Source organism: Anser anser (genome assembly GCF_964211835.1).
Source record: "Anser anser genome assembly, chromosome: 5".
Classification (NCBI taxonomy): Eukaryota; Metazoa; Chordata; class Aves; order Anseriformes; family Anatidae; genus Anser; species Anser anser.
The window spans coordinates 30,073,866-30,095,756 of record NC_139725.1 but is presented as its reverse complement, the minus strand read 5'-3'; the positions used below and the strand labels follow the sequence as shown (position 1 = coordinate 30,095,756).

Here is a 21,891-nt window from a genome sequence, read left to right as displayed (position 1 = left end):
CAGCCTAGAAAACAAAGTTCCCAACCCAAAGCAAGCGGGGAGGACGGGGAGGGCAGCCCTGCCATTCCTTCCTGCTGCCAGTGGCGTTTCCAGAGCAATGGGACTGGAGAGGTCAGGCCCGTGGAGCTCCTGGATGAATAGGAACGACGAGGACGTCCCTGAAGTGTGCAGAGCAGCATTATAATGACCTTCAGCAGAGGGATTAAAGTTTGGCCATACCACAGTGAGCCTCCCAGGTTGAAATCCCTTCCCCAGTCCTGTACCACGGAGGAAAGGACTGCTGCCCTAGAACAACACACATTCCGATAATTTCCCTATCTAAGATACTTTTAGACACAGGTTTTATATTCTGCAAGCAGAGGACAAGATTTTGCCAAGGGGGGAAGATTTTCCTGATGCAGAAGGACTGAAGAGCGCTCCTGCTCACTGAGCGTGGCCAGGAAGGGATGGAGCAGCAGGCAACCTCACCAAAGCCTTTGAGAGCTGTGCTCACAGGTGTGTAAGGTAATGGCATTCACTTCACTGTGGTTTAATGTGTTTTACTTTGCATGTTGTTAGAGACCCATGCCTGACCCAGGGGGTGGCTCAGGTCAACTTGCTCCATAAATGAAAACAAAATGTGTAGAGGAGTCAGGAAGCACAGCACCTGCAGTGTGGACAATGCAGGGAGGCACATCCCATGTCCAGCCAGGGCACGGGGAGCAGTGGGGGACCAGAAGAGGTCCCCTCCGCAGCAGCTGGAAGAACAGCCTTTGACAGCCACCTCTTTGCTCTCGCTTCCCACTGTGGTGCCAGCCACCCCGGTCTCCTTTCCCTGCACACCCGGGCGCTGTGTGCATGCCGTGCCCTGCCAGGAAGCCTTATGCTGGAAGCACAGGCATGCACTGCAGAGGTCAATGGAGGGTCCTGCCATGTGGAGCCTCTGCTCAGTGCTAAGGGGGGAATAATATTTTTTAATGTTGAGAAAGGTTGGTGAATTAATTCCCTTATGCAATCAAAAAAATTCTAGATGGTGCTCTGATCAGAAAAACTTGCATCAAAAAAGGGACATGAAAGCCCCTAGCAGTTTCCTAGAGACACCACTAATCCAAGGGGGAATTTCCCACAGCCTCCTGAGGCAAAGAGGGAAGAAGCCTCTTTGCTCGCAGCAGCAGGCATGGAATTTCCTTCCTAGTCTGTTAAGAGATTGACTTATGGACAGAAGCATAAGCATTTTATAACACTTGTTAAAAACAAAGTACCCTGGATGCATCATGTTTTAACCACTGGCTTCAGCTGTATCTTGTGGACAAGAGCTCTTCTGCCTGTCTTTACCAGTTTTGCATGAGCCTTTCTCTTGCTTTCACCAGCTCTGCCCTCATATTCACGGTGAGGACAAACAGTGGAAGAGGAGGGAGACCAGAGCAGAAGCTGCACCAACTGCCCCGTGTATTGCTGAAGGGAACAGGGTGCCCCTTGGCTGCTGTGGATCTAACAAGCTGAGTCCTGTGACTAGTGTCGGTTGTCCGTGCGAGTTGCATAAGTTGTCTGTTGTGACTCTGTACATCAGACAAGTTACAATTTACACAACTCCTTAGAAGAGATTTCCATTTCAATGGCTGCTAAATAAGAGTGGTGGCCTGAAAGAGAAAAGGCGCAGACCAGAGGGAGCAGGAGAACTCGCATTTTACTTGCATTCATTGTATTTTATTCAGATTTCTGAATCAATCCCTTCCTCACATTGACAGCTGCTTACAGAAGAAGGGACGACTAAACTCTTCATCAGGATGAACAAGTCCAGGGGAGCCTCTGAGAGCCCAGAGCTTTGGAGCCCAGGTTGCACACACAGCACCTCCTTGACCAGTGCAGCACCAGTGTTTGCATTTGGCCAGCAGGCCACAGACACAGCCCTAAATGTGATCCTTATCGTGGTCCTCTTTGTCATCATGGTGTCTCTGGGGTGTACGATGGAGATAGCCAAGATCACAACTCACCTCAGGAATCCCAGAGGCGTAGCTATTGCTGTAATGGCTCAGTACGGCGTGATGCCCCTGACAGCATTTGTACTGGGCAAGCTCTTCCAGCTGGGCCCTACGGAATCCCTGGCCATCCTCATCTGTGGCTGCTGCCCAGGTGGAAACCTCTCGAACGTCTTCAGTCTGGCACTGAAAGGTGACATGAACCTCAGGTAAGCGAGGCTGTGTGCTTGTCGCCCAGGCCAATCCAGTTGTACAGCTGGTTCAGAAGCTGGCTGAACTGACATTAGCAGTCCACAAGAGGCTGGACCATGACTGAAGCACTAAGCCTAGAATAGTTTTAAATCACCCAGGCTCCTCAGCAAGCCAATGTGTCCCTGCGAGAAGTGTGAGGCATTACTCTCTCTCTGTTAGATGCAAATTTCTGAAGTATGGGCTGTACCCATAAACAAGGGTCTGTTCAGAGCTTATACAGAGCTTGAGCCATCTTCCCCTCACTCTGTTCATATCGTATCCTCCTACAACCTGATAGTGATGTTGAGGGAGCCTCAGTGACAGTCTGGGAAAGAGCAAGGTAAACTTTGTATTAAAACCATGTGTCCAGATTAGTAAAATAAGTATATTTCACCAAAAAAAAAAGTAATTATTCCACTGAAGGTTTCTTTCTCCATCTCAGCATTGTAATGACCACATGCTCAACGGTTCTGGCAATTGGACTCATGCCTCTGCTTCTGTATCTTTACTCGGGAGGACTGTATGAGGGTGATTTGAAGGGCAAGGTACCTTACAAAGGAATAATCACCTCCCTGGCCCTGATGCTAATCCCTTGTGCCATCGGCATCATTTTGAATGAGAAGAAACCACAGTACACCGGATTTGTCATCAAGGTAAGAAGTATCCTGTGATAGTCACCTTTCAGCCAAGAACCTTGAGGAAGTTTACAAAAACAGAGTCACAGAAATATTCATTTCTTTAAAGCATGCCACAAATCAATGAAAGGGTTGAGGATAGTACTTAGGACATCCACTTCCCTGCTTCAGTCATTAAAATATTTTCCCAGAGTAAAGCCCTCCACCTTTACTAGACAAACAATAATTTGTAGGCATCTTCCTGTTTTGCTCTCCTTTGCTGGTTTCAGTTTTAACTTCAATTTCTTTTGCTACAGACAGCACTAATTAGCCTCATAGGCACTGCCCCTGACTATTGCTGCAACCAGCGCAGACCCCAGATAGAATAAACAAACACATTTCCCACTTCTCAGAGCTGCAGCAGAGCACAAAACACACATCACTAACTTGCTGCTTACATGCTGCTTGCCTAACTCAATAGCAGTACCCAGAGAGCTGCTAACAACTTTGTAAAGCTGGTTTTCTTAGTTTCTTTCACTAAGGCTTCATCTCAGAGAAACTGAGACCAAGCGCAACAAGATTTGGGCACCCTGGCCCAACAAAGACCTGACAAAATGGCATTAGGAATCACTAACCTGCAAGAGAGATGGGAACCCAGGAACCAGGCTAGGTGTAGGAGGAGCAGAGCTCTTTATATGTCCCTTTAGCCAGCACAGGGCAGTGATAACCAGACTGTTTCAAAAGAAACATTGAAAGTCTAGCATGAGAAGGTGACCTACAGTGGCCCAGCTGCCCCTTAGTTCTTGTTCCTTTCTGCTAACACTGCTTTTCCATTTATTTCCTCTACAAAAGAGGAAGCAGTAGAGAGTTGCTTTAAAAATCACCTGGGGAGCTCCACACAAACTGGACTCCAAAGCGGAGAGACAGGCACGAGGGTTGTATTCTGCCTCCCAGAATCCCCCAGGTACTACTTCTGCTGAACACCAGTAAGACAGTCTGAAAATGCAGCCCCCACCTGCATTCCACGCCTGCTGCTGTGAGCAGAGGCTTCCTCCCCACCTGCTTTGGGTAGCAGGCATGTCATGCCAGACTCACAGAGGGACATGGACAGAAACGCATAGCAATGCCTGAGAAACATGGCTGGCAGAGCAAGTCACTATATATACATGCCAGAAAGATACTTAGTAAATTAAGGTCTCTCTAGGTAATGCCTAAAGATGGTGTCTTGTTCATTTTTTATAACATTTGCATCCATGGAAGGCGCTTATGCACCCCTGCGAATCTCTCACTATAAACCCACGTAACGGATGGGGAACTGGGCACAGCCACTTCCAACAGCTGATGCAAATTTTGTTGGGGGTTTTTATCTTGTCCCTGTCTTTAACGCTTATTTTAGACAGGGATGGTTGTGCTTCTGCTGTCATCTGTTGCAATAATTGTTCTATCTGTGGCTAACGTGGGAAGCAGTATCACGGTCGTCTTCTCACCACCCCTCCTCGGATCTTCTGCCTTGATGCCTTTTATCGGATTCCTTCTGGGCTACGTTCTCTCTGCAGTCTTCAAGCTTAATGACCGGTATGTTCCCCTGCTCCTCCCTTCCCTCACTAAGACCAGAAGAAACAGAGAGGCACGGTATACAGAGCAATGGGGAAAGCACTGGCTTCAAAATGGATGCAGTTTTGTGAAATACGCAGGCTGCAGTTTCCCAAAATGTGTCTTAGGAGTATGAGCAGACACACTGCAAGCTGGTCCCGAGTCATACTGCCACACCTTGCATAAGAACAAAACAAACAAAACGCTTCTCTTTCCCTTCCCATCCCATCTAATTCGGGTAAGACGTCCTCTAGCCCTCACTGTTTTCTATTCACTTTTTGCTTTCACAACTTGGACTCCTCTTTTTACCGTGGAAACAGATTTCTTCTCTGTGGGAAGCAGCAGAGTGGGACACAGGTCCTCCAAGCACCATTAAACACAAAGTCCACGTTTATAGCATGATGTGTCTCCATACATTGCACAGGGAGCACAAGGCAAAATCTTCTAGGGTTCTTCTCAATATTGCTCCCAATAAAGCAGCTTTTAGCACAGGCAGATGCATGAAACATTACAACAGCAAGGTGGGTGGAGTCTGTCTTAAACTGTTTAAAATGGATCAGATTTTGTCAACGTTTTTCCTCCTCCTTCAGCTGCAGGCGGACAGTGTGCATGGAAACTGGCTGCCAGAACGTCCAGCTGTGCTCTACCATCCTCAAGGTTGCCTTTGCCCCAGAAGTCATCGGCCCCCTGTACTTCTTCCCACAGCTCTACTTGATGTTCCAGCTTGGAGAGGGCCTTCTGCTGATCCTGGCCTTCAGGATTCATGATGGAATAAAGAAACCATGTGGCAAGTACAGCTTTGCCTCTCTATTTCCTAGTCTTTCCAGCCCAAGCCATATACATTTACCTATAATTGCCAGACAATTGCTGCTTTCTAGGGACAGAATAGTTGCCATATATAACTCAAGAGTTACCATAGCCTACGTACTAAGTAGAAATCACAATAAAAAATAAATAAATAAAAAGTAGAGGCAATTGAAGGCACTAGGAATTAGGGCTTCTCACATCATCAGAATGTCTCAGAAATAAACGTACCATCTATACTACCAGTGCTCACAGGTTTTCAGAGTGCCATCCTTGAACCACGACAGGTGTCCTGCAACAGCTGTGCTTTGCACTGACCACATGCAAGGAACAGCCTCACACATGCCTAAAACCTACAGCAGAACATTGATCTTCAACGCAGCAGATCTTGGCTTCACTACAAGCTGTTGCGAGACTCACTGAAGGGTGTCACTTCTGGAGTGGGGGGAGAACGGACCTGCCACATATCGTAGCTGAACGAAGGAAGCATTTGGATCTTTTTCTAGTAAAGCTCATTAAAAATACATACAGTGTTGGTATGGAGGTGTGATAGACTCTTATCCAGCTTCAGTGGGCCCATAATGTCAAACCCATCTGACTGCGTGAAGTTCAGGGAATGAACTGCTGAACGAGACACTCCACCAGCCATCCTTGTGCTGCTCCTGGCTCACTCTTCTCCAGACCCTTGGGACAGAGAAGCAGCTGAGCAGTAAGTACCATAGGCTGCTGCAAGAGCATTTCACCATCATTTGTAGCTACAGCTGAAGGACGACTGGCACTTCTGTTAACATGAGTGACCATTCTCTGCTAACAGGAGAAGGGGGGGAAAAAAATCACAACTTGAATACCAAGGTGTTCCTTCAGTGCAAAGCAGATGATAGTAGGAACAGACACTTGGGTGGCTTGCCGGAGTGTGGTAAAAGGGTAGCTTTCCAAACCCAGATTCATGAAATCACTGGACACAAGATGGTTTAAATATTTTGACAGAACGTCAATTTTTTTGGTTTCTCTTCTCTCCTTTAAAAAACACCCAGCAACAACATTGCAGTTACATCACCATCTTTTTATAACCTGGGCTCAGAACTACCTACTCTCACATTTTTCTTTAGATGCAACAGAAGCGATCTGTGCAGCTGCGGACACAAATACTGCTCAAGAAATGAAACCAGTATCGAGACTCTGCAGAAACAGCAGGAAACCAGGAAAATGGTACAGAGAGATTCTGCAGCAGCCGCTATCACAGCGCCCCAGAGCTCCGCCTTCTGCAGCTGGTTTACAGGTTTCCAGCAGTTCCATGTAAAGCTTCAATCTGCTCCTTTTACACCAGAGGATGTGCCACTGAGCTATCTCCACCCTCACTCGCTTTCCAAAGACCGTGCTCCTCAGACGGCTTCTCCCTGCCTGCCCATGAAGGAGAATTCCAGGCTCCCACACAGAAACAAGTCATTGCAGCAACCTACAGGCACTGCTTTTCCTTTGGGACAATTTAGGGCCACGCTCCCAAGTGTCTGCCCCCAGTTTTGCCTATGCAAAAACCACCACTCACATCAGTTTCCTTCCTGAATTTCACTTACTTGTAACTGTCCTGCTGGCACCTTGCAAGCAGTTCTCAAAGAGATCGCTGAAGATTAGTGTACTTTCTCTAATAAAGACCCAAAATGGGGTGTGAGAGTTTCCCAGTGTAGAAGCCAAGACCCGGCATGCAGCTGAATACCCCGTGGGCTGCTGTTCACTCTTTTTCCATGAACCTGAGCACCGTGCGGCGTGCCGCTGCTCTTCACGCAGTAGACAGCACAGAATTCCTGAACGTGGCTATGCCAACTGCCTCCGTGAGCGGAGCTCAGGTCCAGCAAGCTGTACCGCTGAAAACATGTGAGCCCTGAACACGCCTTGCTTTGCAGGAGTCACTCAACTAGGCAGAACAAACCTCCAGGAAGCTATCTAGCTACCTTCCTACTTCAAAGTTTAGCACTAGGGATGACCGCCATTAAAACCTGTAATGTGCTAAAAATACACTGTAACATGAAATAAACCAGCTGAACTAAGAATAAACAGGACCAAACCAGGAACCTACACTTCATAAACGCAAGGTCATTTTTGACCAGAACTCAGTATAACCCTCTGTAATGCAAAGCCTGAAACCTCCCACTCCCAAGAACTGTCTAGTAATAATCTCGTTAGCTATGTTATCAATCTGAATCTCTCACCGCTTGCTCACAAGGCACAAAAGCTCGTTCACGTAACCGTGTTCCAAGCTAACAAACAAGAAACCAGCAACAGAAAGGAGAAAAGGCAAAGCGTCCTGCACAGACACCAGAAATCTACCCACAATCTGAGAGCTAGCTCTGCTCTGTGCAGACCCTCCTCGAGCTTCCTAGGACCTGACCGTAGGTTCCAAGGATTTTTTAAAAGGTTTCAGCGTGTTACTGGATTAGCTTTGTAAAGCACTTCAAAAGAAAACATTTTTAAGTGTTTAAATTCAGTTCTAAAGCTCTCTTGTAACATGGGTAAGGGTTTGAGAAACACAGGGATTGCACCTTGCTGCCTCTGTAATGGGTGGGTAAACACACACAGTACCGGGAGGCAGAACTGCGGGGCACCACTGTTGCAGTACTCCCAGATGCCAATTTAAAATTCCCTCTTCTTTCTCTAGAATGAGGACTCATTCCTATAAAAATATTTTATCCGTATCTCAGTGTCCTCTCATACACACATGCACACACGCAGATGAAGTTCAATGACTGCATCCATCTCTAACATTTCACACTCTCTGAACAGTAAATTAAAATCTGAATGATTCATCCGTTCCAATTTTTGAACTCACTCTCTCACAGCAGGCTTCTCCTTATCATCAAGGTTCTTATTTCAGAACACGAAGTCCCCAAAAAGACGCAGATACCTAAGGGCACAGCGTGACGTATTTTGAAAGGAAGTTCTCCCCCACACCCAAAATGTTCAATAACAGCTTTGCTGTAGTTGGACAGTTAAAATATTTCTAGATGGGTCTACACGAGGCACAGTCACAAACGCTTCACCAACAGGAATACACCAGAAGCAGAGATGTGTTTCTTTATACTTTATTTGAGCTATTTAGTTCTCAAGTATCAAGAATTAGGGTGCTTTATAGAATACTATTACCACAGGGCAGTGAAATGGGCATTTTCTTACTGTAGTGCAAGTCGTATTAAATGAAAAGCTTTTAAAATAAAGTTTTATTACCAATATTGACCAGCACTTAATCTGCTGACCTCTAGCTGAAACAATGGTTCTAAAGCATGAAAAAAATACGCTCTGGAATAAAGCTTTATGTACAGCACATGTAGAGCTCTTAGATGCCTAAAGCTATTAGTTTAATTTGAGATATTAAACTAATATTCTGAATTGCTATTCACAGTTGAATATAGTGGGAATTTAGTGTTTAGGTTACTCTTTTTGGAGTACAAAAAAATTTAAAGTGGTCTGCTTTAGTTATAAAGAGCTCTGTCAATATACACAAACTATACACTTCAGACATTCACAAAAAATGTGAGCAAGAAAAGGGTTATCAAAAAACATTTAATACAATTAGTCAATAACCCTCCCCACCATGGTCCACATCTACAAAGACCCCCCATCCCTCCTCCCTCCCTTCCCTCCCCTCCCCACCCAAACCCTTCCCCGCAGAAAGTCACATACTTACCACAGCTTTTAGCAAGTATGGTTTAAAAAAGGGCCCCCAGGGCAAGTTACTTATAGTTCAGTTGCCACTGTCAACAGATCTGGACCTCGACCTAGACCTCTGCCGATCCACAGATGCTGGGGATTTAGACCTACTGGAAGAGCCACGTTTCTGGCTCTTCTCTGGCATTGGAGATCTACTAATTGATCGAGACTTGCTACGGCTCCTACTCCTCGACCTGCTGTAAGACTTGCGGCTTCGGGAACGGGAACGGCTACGAGACCTGGATGAGCTTCTGCTACGAGACCGTGACCTGCTTCTGGACCTACTGAGGAAGCAATGAGCATCGGTGTCAGCAACGGAACATCACAGGCCACTACAGCAACCATGCAGTTCACTGGTCTCCAGTCTCACTGTCTGGTCACTGACTTCAAGGCTTTCTTAATGCATATTGAATCGTTATTTAACAGATATCCATACCTGTGTCTTTTGCTGCCTTCAATTAGTTTGATTTTCCTTCCATTAATTTCTTTACCAGAAAGCTTTTCAATAGCATTCTTTAAGTCACTGTAAGAGGCGAATTCAACCACCCTACAGAAATTAAAAAGGAAAAAAAAAAAAAAAGCCAAAACAGCTCACTATTACAAATTGTGTTTTTGATGGTTAGAGTGGAAAAAAAAGAAAAGTACTATGTAAAAAAAAAAATACACAACAGCTTAAAAACCCCCACACTGCTTGGTGTGTAGTAACACCATGACAAACTCAAGCATGAACTGAAGAATTCCCCTCCCCAAATACCACAGACTGCAAGTTCAAAGGGTAGCTAAATTAAGCCACGAACAGCTGCTGAGCACAGGAGGTAGCCAGCCTCCCTCCCCAGATATCTACACAATATAGACGAATATTAGCCTATAGCTTTCAAGAGAACTTTAGAGGCTTACCCTTCATTTAACTTAGGTCTGTGTGCATCTGCAAAGGTTACTTCCCCAGCTTGTCTCATGAAGTCTTTGAGATCCTAACACAAGACCAGTAATGTTATGCAAAGAAGTAGAAATAAATACTTATGTATATAAAAATAGTTTTATTTTGTTTTTTTTAAAAAGAGCAAAGAAAAGAAACTTATGACTACTGAAAGAGAAGATGTTAGATAAATTACAAACATGGCAACTGCCATACCTGTATTCTATCAAAATTGAATTATCTATATCAGGGCACGAAATAAATGAAAAAAGCATATTGCTTTAAGCAAAATGCTAATAAAGTATCATAACATTAAAGAAAATTAAATTAGTCTATGGAGATTATATAGATTAGAAAGAGAGAGAGAGATATCTAAAAAAATACATCTGAATATTTATATATAAATATATATATACTGGACTGAGTGCAAAATACTACCCGTATATTTTTGAATTATTTCAGTTTCCATTTATATTACGAGTCTTATATGCATACAGAATTACATTTACATAACACCATTATTTTGTGCCCCATATGTCATTAAAAATATAGTTTACTTTACCTTTATTAACATTTCCCTAGGCTAGCCAAGCAGCAAACTGCATTAAGCGACCGGAGATACCGTCATGATTTATGCCCGACTGGCTCTTCGCCACCCACTTGTCGAACACTACCCAGTCGATGGAAGCCATTAATCGCACCGCCCTCCCTATTAGGAGACTATTGACGGATCCAGACATTCTCTATGCTTGATGTTACCAAGGACCACTTTACTGCGATCAGGATTCCAACGACCACCTAATTTCGTATCTTTCAACTCTTTTCGACCAGGAACTCTTATTCGGAAGCGTTACAGGAAGAACAGCTCTCAACTTAGGAATCAGATCTCGTTAACGCTCTGGGACCGCTGCAATGTGGCACTTTAAGGAGTGCATCGATTACATCTAGACCGGCAAACACAGATCTAGAGGTGGCCAAGTGACATTGTAGGAGCTGACTGGAAAGTCAACCAGGCCCAACCAAGAGTGACCAAGACAGAACGATTAGGATAACCCACAGGCACTCCTCGTCATAAGGCCAACGACACAGATAGGCTGGCAAATAAAGGGTTTAATATGTGGTTAAAATGGATTTAGAAAACAAGAAAATAAATAAATATATTTCCTCAAACATATACATTTATTATTATAAATTAAAATTAACTAGTTTTCATTCAAAATATTTAAATTACATTATTTAAAATTACATTAATTACATAAACGTTTTATTAAAAATAGAATTACTTTTAATTGATTATTTTACAAAATAATTACATTACATACCCATTAAATGAAGTCAAAATAGTTAATCGTGTTTTAACAAACCTGCCAGCTGACTCGGGATGACAGATTTTCTACTATGAGACGATTTTCTGTTCTTACAGGTGGGGCACTTCTGCTGGGAAATAAACATTAAGTATTAATTATTTATTAACTCAAGCATAATCGGGTTTTAATAATAACAAAGACCGTATCAATAATCAGCAGTCAACTTATCACTATTGTGACTATGTAATACCCCAAGTAATCAAGGACAAGCATCGATTACTTTGGGGGTACAAAAACATAAAGGAGATGATCATATCTGATTTTTTTGATCTTCACAATCCTACTGCCACATCTGTTTGACTAGAAAGTACCTCGCATTTGCCGATGAGATAGACCCAGAGTTATTTATTAAAACCACGTCAGTTCACGGCTATACGTACCTCCTGTCACTACGTGGACGGCGGCTACTGAAACGGTCAGAGTACCTCCCTCTGCCTCTACCACCCCTAGAGCGTGCTCTCGCATGCTCAATTGTAACCCTGCAGAGGAAAAAAAAAAAAAGGAAGGGGAAATCATGCATTTTTAAGCATTTTTTCATAGTTATTGGGTGAAAAAGAGCTACAGCTGGATTTGAACAGTGCTGATAACAAAACGCAACTGAAAATCGACACATATTTTTTATGTTTGAGTAACACAGGAGATACGGCAGCTCACCTCTCACTGCAAAGCTCTTTTCCATCCAGTTCATAGACAGCATCATCCGCATCCCTGGGATCCTCAAATTCCTGCAAACCCACACAGCGAGAGCACCGTTAAGCGCCCAGAGCTCTCCCCGCGGCCTCCAGCCCTCCCAGCGCCCGTGAGGCGCACTCACCACGAAGCCGAAGCCCCTCTTGAGGTCGATGTCCCGGATGCGGCCGTAGCCCTTGAAGAAGCGCTCCACGTCCTTCTCCCTGGCGGCGGGGTTCAGCCTCCCGATGAAGACGCGGCAGCCGCTCATGGCTGGGGGCGCGGAGCTCGCTGCGGGAGGGAGACACGGCCCGGCCCGGCCCGGCCCCGTCCCGTCAGACCCGGCCCCGGCCCGTCCCGTCAGACCCGGCCCGTCCCGTCCCGTCCGCGCCGTGCCGGTGACTCAGCACGCCCCCGCCCCGCCCCCTGCCGCAGTCCGCAGCAGCCCGGCCTCGCCCCCTCTGCGGCCCAATCGCAGCCCGCCAGCTGGAGCCCGCCCCGGCCTCGGCCAATCCGAGCGCGCAGCTCCCCCCTCGGTCCCGCCCCCCTCGGCCCGGCCCCGCCCCCCGAGGCGCACGGGCAGAAAAGCCGACGCCATCGCTCCGCCACAAAATGGCGGCGCGGGCCGCGCCCTGCACTCAGCGCCCGCCGCGGCGGCGGCTGCACGCGGAGCACCGGGGCCGGCCCGCCGCCCCGCCGGGACCCCGTGCGCCGCCGCCACCACCCCTCGGCTGAAGGACCCGCCCGCCCCGCCCCCCACACACAGACAGCACCGCGCCCCGGCCGGTCACGAACCTGGGCTGCGGGTCCCGGTGCGTGCCGGGCCGGGCCGGGCCGTGCGGGGCGAGGAGGCCGGTGCGGTGCTGGCGGGCGGTTCCTGCTCCCTGCGCGGCGCCTCGCTCCCGACTGCCGCCCGCCCCGCCCCGCCGCCGCCACCGGGAGGCGGCCCCGCCCCGCGCGCCGATTGGCGGAGGCGGCCCTGGCCCCGCCCCGCCCCTCCCCGGGGTAATGGCGGCGGGCGGCCATGTTGGGGGCCGTGGGCAGTAGTCAGTGGGGGCGGTGGTTCACTGAGGGTTCCTCTCCTGCAGCTTGCACAACGTGCCTTGCTTCGTGCTGACGCCCCTTACAAGTCCTCACGCTCGTCTCTTCCAGCCAAACATAATTAATACGCTGTTAATTACTGCTCAGCAGCAGTATTCAGCCAGTCCCTGAGGCGCCTTATGCTTACGCGGGGAGCCGTAGCTCATCACTGAAGCCGCAGGCCTTAGCTTTCAGTTGGGACGAGTCTAACTTAGGGCCGCGGCTACAGCTCAAGAAAACGCATCTGAACTACGAACCCACTGCATCCTCCTCTCCATGGCACGGAGCGGGCACTGCCCACCGCCCTGCAGTTTGCCACTGTGGAAGGCAATTAGGCAGGCTGGCAGCAAATCACCCGACATCAGATCACAGCCCAGCAGAGGTTTAATACCGAATAGGCATTGCATGTCATCATATTTTTTTGTACATCATCTAGTACATGCAATAAGGTTTAGGTTAGCTTCATGTTTTCGTGCTGAATTTATGCCAGCTGCAGAAGGACAGGGTGACCCCTGGCCCAGTAGGAGCCTTGCAAGTACAAAGAAAACAAAAGATATTTTTCTTTTTGGATTAATATTTGAATGATCAGAACAAGTGTACACCAGATCAGTGTGTTTAGTTTTACACACTAAGTGTGAACTACTGAGGAAATGCCACAAGCCTTTGAGAACGAGATGTAGACCACTACAAAAACATCCTACTGTGTCAAAGCTATCTATAAACCTTCAGGGGGTAACAGGAGAGCTGCTGCACGATTGTGTCCTTCCTTGGCTAGCCCACAGACCTTTCCCGAAAGCCACCTGAGCCCCTAAGCCAACATTTGATGTACACCTAAATGCAACCACTGCACTCATGACCACAGTCTCCCATTAAATTTCCAAGCTCAAATCACAACACATCTTTGTTTTGACAAACCATCTTTTTTTGTCGTTTACACAGACTCAGTGACTAACATTAGCAGAAGTTTTTGTTTTCAGCAGACAGCAGATTGCAACGACTGAGCATGTCACATCATCCTCACTTCTTGCTTAATTGAGACCCAGTATTCATTTTAAAAGGAATTTGAAGAACATAGGTCATAATAGGGGAATAGTAGGATGGAGGAAATTCACATTACTCAAGTAGCCAGCACCTGTAATCCTTAAGAAACTCACTGAAGTAGCTAATGAACCATTGCTGAGACATCTGTAGCACCATCCCGAATACCACGCTCCCCAGAGGTGCAGTGATTTTTCGATTGGCAAGCTTACCTTCAAAGGTCAGAGAGGCAATGGAACAGAAGATTAAATAATCAATGTATAAGTACTTCCATTCATTAAACTGCTAAGCTGCTCATGACAACAAGGCAGGCAATAAACAAGCTGTTTCAAATTAATCCAATACTCCTTCCTGGAATAACTAAGCTACTGGACAAGGGTGAAAATAGAGATGTGTTAAACGTGACCGTAGTAAAGATTTCAGTGCTATGCCACACACGGTATTTTCTTAAGCAAACAGGAAAATGGCAGGATAAAATTAATTGTAAGCTGGAAGCATACCTCTGTCAGTGTTTGCATTCAAAATAGCTCCTTGACAAACACAGGGACAATTCCTTTGCGGAATCAGGGATCTCCTCTCAGCACAGGACTCTTCAACAGCTGCATTAATAGTTTGCTAAGCAGATTAGAGCATGCAGTGTTAAAACATGCAGGTGAATCACCCTGGGAAGATTTTCAAACACTCTGAAGACAAGAAGAGAATTCAAAATGAGCCTGATGAACCAAAGCAATGATTCAACAAGATGAAAATCTGCAAGGACAAGGACAGAAATGTTTATGTTTAGGAAGAACAATCCAGTATAAAATCAGAAATAAACATTTAGGAAATAGTAATGTGTATAAAGGCTTCAGTTAAAGTGGATCCCAATCTAAAAATAACTCAATAAATATACTGGCATTGCAGAAACAGGTATAACCTATTCTGGGATGTGCTTACAGCAGGTATGGTATTTAAGGGACAGGTGCTGATCTGTGTAGTGATAGTAAGGTTAGTAAGCTTTAACAATAACCTCAACTTTTGTATGGCACAGTACTACTCAAACACACATATGGCTGCTATGCAGCTCATGAAGAAAAGCTGATTGAAAAAAAAAAATCACTCAAAGTCATGGATTTTTTAGTAGACTCAAGGTATAGCAAAGCTGTGGCATAGATTGCTTTGAGATAGTTTTATGACATTGAAGTGAAGCCCTTGCAGAATGCTGGAGTGTTATCAATGCAGCAAGTGGCTTCGCACGTTTATATTAACCACAGTGCTTTTCTCCTACCTTCGCATGCTCGTCCAGTTGGGGAGGGCGGTACATGTCCCATCACTTGCGGTTCCAGTCCTTATTTTTTAGGCAACTGTTAAGCTAAGCAAACACAACATTAAAACAATACCCCATATAGTTGCACAATGCAAGCAAACTCATCAAGATGTCATCACAACAGATATTTTAACCTAGCTGTCATCTTCCACAGGTAAACACAGAGTAGAAAGGACAAACTTTATATATATGTATTTACACGTACACACACACACATAGCATCCTGGCTCCTCTAATCTTCTGATAAATCATACTGGAGAACAAGCTGCAATTTCATCTACTGTTCAATCGTTCAAGAATTATGCCTAGCATACACAGAATTTTTGTGCCACTATAGTTATTTTGAAAAGGTCTGTTTAAGTATTATAAGTCTTTGAAAGTCCTATCACCAGTATAGAAGTCTTTTTCTTCATGTTCCCTCAAGATACAGAAAAACACAGTCTGTCTCTGGCATGATTTGATGCTACAGTCTGTTCAGCGGCATGAACTGACGGGTTTGCTCCCAGCTTCTCCTACTTGCTGTTCTCCCTCCTCTTTTACTTATTCAACAGGATAACAGTAATACCAATTATTTTGGATTTTGCACCCAAAGTATCGCTCCTCCCCTTGACACAGCTCTGCTGGCAGAGGAGCAGTAGCTAGATCCAAATCTCACTGCATCCACACTGGAGAACTTACCTCTGAAGTGCCACGGGGGGGACAAAGCTCTTCTCTTGCCAGGCACCGTGCCGTTGTCCCATGACCCGTGTGACAGGTATCAGCACGGAACTGGTCTAACTGGGGAGGACACTGGGATAGTGTCCTCCCAGCCCACAGAGATAGCCTCCAAAGCCCTGAAGAAGCCAATAACTTGTGTGTTGAACATCTCCCTTGCAGCCACAAACAATTGTTTGATTAGACAAACAGGATGTTGAAATGGAAGCTAACATTCATCAGGTTTGGCTCCTATGACCCTCAGGCATGGGCAAGTCCTGCAAGAAGCACCCCACCAGCACCGCAGCTGTCTGGTGGCAGCTTCTCCTTGCAGAGCTGAGGGCGGCAGGGCTTGGAAAAGCCACGTGCAGCCAGGCAGCATGGCCTGGGGGAAGCTGCGAGGGACAAGGCAGGAGTGCTGGTGTCCCTTTCCTGCCAGTAAATTATTACCTGTATGCATTATCTGGGCTCTTCCTGCGGTTCTTCCTCCAAAATGCCTACTTGCTTGCCGCAGGAATTGGTGTCACCTCCCATGTGGAAATGTCAGGGGACCAGCTGCCTTCCCAAGTTCAGCATTCAGATCAGTGACGCTGCCAGCTCTTCAGCACTGAGCTGAGGATGCCCATGTTGGTAAAAAAAATAAATAAACAAACTCTTTCTTCAGATACTTTTTGATCTTTGCTCATGAATATGATGGCCAGAAAGCCCCCTGTTTAAATTGCATTTTGCTTTAGGATGATTAAATGGTTTGGGGAATAGACACAATTCCTGTTTGTTCTTCACCCCAGGCTGCTCGCAGGCACAAGTTGCAGCCCCCACTCTAGATCGAAGCCTCCAGCTACCACAGCATCCTGGCCCCACATCTACCAGCAACAGGAGAGGCAGGAAGCAGGAGGCCACGGGGCCCAGCAGGCCCCTCCATCACTCCCCACCACCTCCTGCCCTCCCTAAAGCACAGCCTTTCCCCGTCTGCTGCAGGAGGAATCGAGAGCCCGGGCTGCCTCTGCCCCCCTGGGAAATCGCTCCGGTTTAACAAGTGACATCAGGAGGAAGGGTCTGCCTGCCTTCCTCACCTGCATTTGCCTTCCAAAGTTCCTGTTGTTACTCTCAGCTACAAGACACTGAAGCAGGCTGAGCACTCCCTTCTCCCCGGGGACTGCTCCCTGCAGATGGCAATATCGCCCTTCCTCAGCTGAGGTGTACACGCTTAGTCCTTTTCACTCTAAGTCCTTCCAGCCTCCAGCCCTTTCATTGCTCTCGCGCTCGGCACCTGGCTGGGATGCAAACGTGCACACAAGATACCCGGAGAACGCACTGCCGGGCACTGCTGACAGCTGTGGTGGGTTTCCCTTTGGTCTTATTCCGTGTTTCAGAAGGACTTGCTTCATTTCACTCTCTATTTAAGAAAAAAAAAGTTTTTAATATTTTACCTGATTGTTTTTGTGTTCAAGATGAAGAGGGTGGCTTTGTGGTTAAACCCTGCACCCCGGCCTGTAAAGATAAAAGTATTCGTGGCTGTGCAATGGGTGAGTGCTCCGTGATGCAGGCTTCGTGCCCTGGTAGATAAGTACACAAGATCTACCTGGTGTGAGTACGAAGCACCAGCAACAAGGCAGCATCATGCAGGCTTCTGAAAAAGGGAATAAAGGCCCTCACCAAATGGTTAAACTGGAAGTTAGAAATGGTTCTAACAAAAATCAACGGCTAAATGACATACTGGCCCACAGCTGTTTTATTTAAAGTTTCATTGATCTTACTCTGTTGGGAACTTATAATGAATACCAGATCCCATATCCCTAATATTTTCTATGGAGTCAGGCAGAAGGAAAACACTTAAAACAAGGCAAGCTTTCTTTACGAAGCAGGGGAGGGAGGGAATCCCCCTCAAGCATTAATATCCCCCTGTTCCCTCACCAGACTAGAAAGGAGACACATAAAAGTTTTAAATAACTTTGTAGCTTATAGAGCCCAATAAAAGAAGAAACATACTTTGGGCTCTGGACATAAAATCATATTTTGTGTTCCTGAAAAATGCAAAGGAGACTGCAATAGTTGCCCAGAAGGGCCTCGTGTCTGGAAAATTTGTTTCCTCCCCTGTAAGAAAATGACTCAATGCTGCTTGGGGAAGCAGCAGAGGGAAGCAGCTAGCTCTGTGCTGCAGGGGGCAGATGATCACCCCGACTTGCTGCAAAGGCTTGTTTTCCCAATGGCTCGTTTCCCAGTGGTGCATTAGTGCAGTAACCTCCCACAGATAAATTCAGCACCCTCATACTGGAGAAATCAGGTTTTTACCAGCAAAAAGCAAAGGAAAAAAAAAAACAACACACAAAACCAACACGTTTCACCATCAAGTCAAGGAGTTCCTGCACCAACCCAGGTGAGTACGTTCCAGGATGGGCTTGTGTCCCTCAGGTGCAAACACCAGGTGAAGGCCTGAGGAGAGACACTACCTCCAGCTCATCTCCTCAGGATGGTTGAAGTGTTGCCATCTTGAGAGTCTGTCCTGGGCTGGTGGCCTGGCCACCATGTTCACAGCTCCTTTTCAACTCACCTGGTACCGCTGGGACCATCACAGCCATCCTGGAGTGATACCACAGGGCTATTTCAATAAGAAAGTCCAGTTCAGGGAGAACACTTAGAGCCCTTTTCTGGGGGAAGTGGTTGGCGTTTCCTAAAGCGATCACGCTGCATCTTAAAACCAGTCGCCTTCCCTTACCCTGCCACAAGGCTGCTCTAGCATCTAACTCATGGGGGTGAGCCTGATTTCTGGCCTCACGTGCATCATCATGGCTAGTGTAGACCCAGCTCTCTTTATGGCAGCACTCCAGTTGCTAAAGTAGATTTACTATGATTTATTTTTTTTTCAGAGCATTTTGATCCCAAATACAAATAACATTTTCTTTATTCCCTCCCCAGATACATTCTTTGGTTAGAGGCGCATTAATCATTTTAACTCCTACTAAACTCAGTGCTTAGTTGCCAGAGGATGCACATTAAATTTGTGAAAGCACAGGAACAGACATCCATCCCTGAAAACCCATACTGAGCCTGTGGGTGCCATCCCCTGTGCTAAATGGCTACTTGGTAGCTGCACACCAGCAAGACGGAGAGTCACAAGGCCACATGAAAGCGGATGCTAATGCCACCACCTCCTCGTTGCCACCCCCAACTCGTGGGGACTCACACCATGCCAACAACTGATAAACCACCCCAGAGAGCAACCCACTGGTCCTTACTGCACCAGCAAGCAGGAGAAGCAGCGCCTCAGGTGCCTGTGCTCAGCTCCCTCTTGTGCTCCCCTTGGTTGTTTTTTTGTTTGTTTGTTTGTACCACCTTGTTCTAAATTTCCTAATTTCGCTGCCAAAATGCAGCAAATAAAGAAGCTGACCCTCCTACACCACTCTGCGGTGCCCCCACTGATTTGCCTTGGGTCAGGAGCAGAAGGGCAATTCCGCAGGGCACAGCCCACCTCGGTTCACCTCAAACTTGATAGCCACAATGTGAAATAACAGGAGTGTGATTAACGCAGCATGTGTTGCCTTCGTTATCGTGCTTCCATGAGGAAGGAAGATCAGTATCTTCAAATTACCACGTAGGTCATTGCCTTTGGGTGTAGCCTGGTGGCAGCAGCTGGACCTCTACCCTACCTGCAGGGGAGCTGTGGCCCCCCAGGTGAAGCAGAGCCCTGAAGAAGGCACCGAGGGTGTCACTGAGCGCTCGTTTCCCATCTGTGCAGCCTTCCTGTACCACCTTGCTTCAGTTGCCTGTGCCTTCTTGCTCCCCCGTGATGGGCACAGCGTGGTCCTGCCCACTCACAGAGATGCCGGGAGGAAAAATTTGGTCATTTGGGAGGCTCTTGAAGAAGCACCAGAGGACAAGAGAAATACCAAACAGCTTCAGTACCAAATCAGCTCCGTTAAAGCCTCCTGGAGTTAGCAACTCTTTGGAGCCAGGCTACACTCATGAGTGGAGATGCAGATGGTGGGACGGTAACAACTCTGTCAGCAGGCTTGAACCCAGGGGTGCAACTCTTGGAAGCAGCTGGTACAGGGACATTTCTGCCACCCTGCTCAGGCAGCTTGTGGAGGCAGAGGGAAGTCACCCGTGCAACCTGCTGCCCTGTCTGGAGTACCAGGGACCTGAGGACAAGGTGCAAAACCCAGCGCCACCACCCCGGGGTGCCAGGCTTCTGCCTCTGGCTGCCACCGGGCCCGTCCGAGGGGGCTTCTCTGCCTGAGCTTTCCTCCCTTGGCCCTGCTGTCCCCAAATCCAGCCTCTGCTCGGGTTTAAAAATGAACATTGTACACCTCTGAAATACGGGCAGCACAATGGGCCTCCTTAGGGGAGGGTGGAGGAGTCAGAGCAGAAGCAAAGCCAGCTGCCTGCCAGCTGCGGCCTGCACACGCTTGCTCTGCAAAGCACGGGGGTTGACGCACGGCCGGCAGGCATCCTCCAGCTTTCAGAGGGGGAAACCTGCGTTTTGTGACAGCCCTAACAGCAGGTCAGCGGCTGGGAGAGCCGGGAGCGCAGGGGAGGTTTCCAGCAGCAGCAAGGCTGCGATCTGTCACGGGACAACGGGACAGCACAGCCCCACCACAAAGCTTTCCCACAGCGGCGCTGCGGCACACAGCAGGCAGAGCGCTTCCAGATGTGCTCGGTCCTGGCGAAGAGCTGGAGCCCGTGTTGTAGCAGGGCTGGTAAGGTAAGAGCTGCAAAACAACCCAAAGGCCCCTTTCTGGCTGCCAGCACTGCTGCAGCAGGAGACCACAGCCCAGCAGCAATTCAAGCCATGCCTGGAGGCCGCCAGCTCCCACGTGCCACCCACCCACGTGCAGGAGAGCCAGCACAGGGCGTGCAGCTCCAGCTTCACAGCAGCGAAGCCAAGCAAGATCAACTTGCTTGTGGGTATGACCTGAAAAATAAATGGAGGTGGGAGGAAGGCGGGTGTCACCTCTTCCCTCGTTTAGGCTGCCTGTTCCTCCACAGATAAAAATATACTTGTGAGTAAATGGAAATCTTACAGCATCTTTCTGGACTTTGCTTTAAATGAGCTGGCCAAAATGATCTTCCCTTTCTCCTATCCCACCGCTGATACATCTGAAAAGAAATAAATGAACTCTCATCACTATACTTGCCTCAAAGGGTGCTTCAGTCTTTAAAATAACACAGCAACAACAGGGGACTGCAGAGGTTTGAGCTCTCACCAAACTCACAGGTGTCCGTTCCTCTTCAGTTTCCACTTCTGCCGCCCTGCTGGGCAGCACAACTAGCCGGACCGTCTCTCCAGTGTCTCCTCTGCTGTCCTGCTACTCTCTTTGGATTAGTATTTTGCCAGTGAGACCTCTCCTCTAAAAATAACATCCTCCCTATATATACTCTTCCCATTACCTACTCTCCAAGATTAATTAGCCACTTAATTCAACCCTTTTTCCTCTCTGAAGTCCTCCCATGTCATACATCATCTCTTTCTCCCCTTCCCCTCTGTTAGGGGCCTGGACAGCCTTCCCCGGCTTACTGCTCCCAAGGGCCCCACTGATGGATGGAGACACAGCCGTGACTGTCGGCTGTTCGTACGGAGCCATTAGCCCAGGCTCCAGGTCCGGCACACCAGGGGCTGCAAGAAATCCACGCTTCAAACACTCCCCAAACGCCTCGTCCCTCCTGACACCAAATTCACACCCGACCTTACTCCCCCTGGGAGGCCTCCCCGTAACTTTCATCCAACCCACATCTCATGGCGTTTCCCCCTCACATTTTAGTGCTGTTGCCTTTCCTCCCTGCCCAGGGACCTATGGTGCAGGCATTTCTGCTAGGGGAGAGCCAAGCCATGGTGCCGTGTCCTCTCAATCACTGACCGAGCGCTGCTGGATCTCCAGTCCGTAAGGCCTGAGCAGTTCAAAAAATACACAAAGATTACAGC

At 47.6% G+C, this 21,891-nt stretch overlaps 2 protein-coding genes across 6 annotated transcripts; one reads left to right on the top strand and one right to left on the bottom strand.

Moving 5' to 3' along the window:
* The first annotated feature begins 234 nt into the window (after positions 1-234).
* SLC10A1 (solute carrier family 10 member 1) lies at positions 235-7,249 on the top strand. Its single transcript, XM_083836837.1, has 6 exons — positions 235-504; positions 1,728-2,167; positions 2,632-2,842; positions 4,200-4,378; positions 4,987-5,183; positions 6,310-7,249. The coding sequence occupies exons 2-6, from the start codon at positions 1,767-1,769 to the stop codon at positions 6,498-6,500; spliced, it is 1,179 nt and encodes a 392-aa protein (XP_083692963.1). The 5' UTR covers positions 235-504; positions 1,728-1,766; the 3' UTR covers positions 6,501-7,249.
* A 1,013-nt stretch (positions 7,250-8,262) lies between these two features.
* On the bottom strand, positions 8,263-12,809 carry SRSF5 (serine and arginine rich splicing factor 5). 5 transcript variants are annotated; one of them, XM_083836847.1, is made up of 8 exons: positions 12,650-12,809; positions 12,000-12,145; positions 11,840-11,910; positions 11,566-11,664; positions 11,183-11,255; positions 9,800-9,873; positions 9,339-9,449; positions 8,263-9,186 (listed from the first exon to the last, which is right to left on the bottom strand). In XM_083836847.1, the coding sequence occupies exons 2-8, from the start codon at positions 12,123-12,125 to the stop codon at positions 8,937-8,939; spliced, it is 804 nt and encodes a 267-aa protein (XP_083692973.1). In that variant the 5' UTR covers positions 12,126-12,145; positions 12,650-12,809; the 3' UTR covers positions 8,263-8,936. The 5 variants fall into 5 exon arrangements, with proteins under 5 accessions (XP_083692973.1, XP_083692975.1, XP_083692974.1 ...); XM_083836849.1 differs by having other exon boundaries at positions 8,263-9,183; XM_083836848.1 differs by having other exon boundaries at positions 11,183-11,252.
* Between the last annotated feature and the right edge of the window lie 9,082 nt (positions 12,810-21,891).

Coding starts and splice junctions, on each gene's coding strand:
- SLC10A1 (XM_083836837.1), top strand. CDS start 1,767: ATGAACAAGTCCAGGGGAGCCTCTGAGAGCCCAGAGCTTTGGAGCCCA. Junction 4,379..4,986: donor GTCTTCAAGCTTAATGACCG/GTATGTTCCCCT, acceptor CTCCTCCTTCAG/CTGCAGGCGGACAGTGTGCA. Junction 5,184..6,309: donor TGGAATAAAGAAACCATGTG/GCAAGTACAGCT, acceptor ATTTTTCTTTAG/ATGCAACAGAAGCGATCTGT.
- SRSF5 (XM_083836847.1), bottom strand. CDS start 12,125: ATGAGCGGCTGCCGCGTCTTCATCGGGAGGCTGAACCCCGCCGCCAGG. Junction 9,874..11,182: donor CATCCCGAGTCAGCTGGCAG/GTTTGTTAAAAC, acceptor GTCTTGTGTTAG/GATCTCAAAGACTTCATGAG. Junction 9,187..9,338: donor GAAGGCAGCAAAAGACACAG/GTATGGATATCT, acceptor TTGCTTCCTCAG/TAGGTCCAGAAGCAGGTCAC.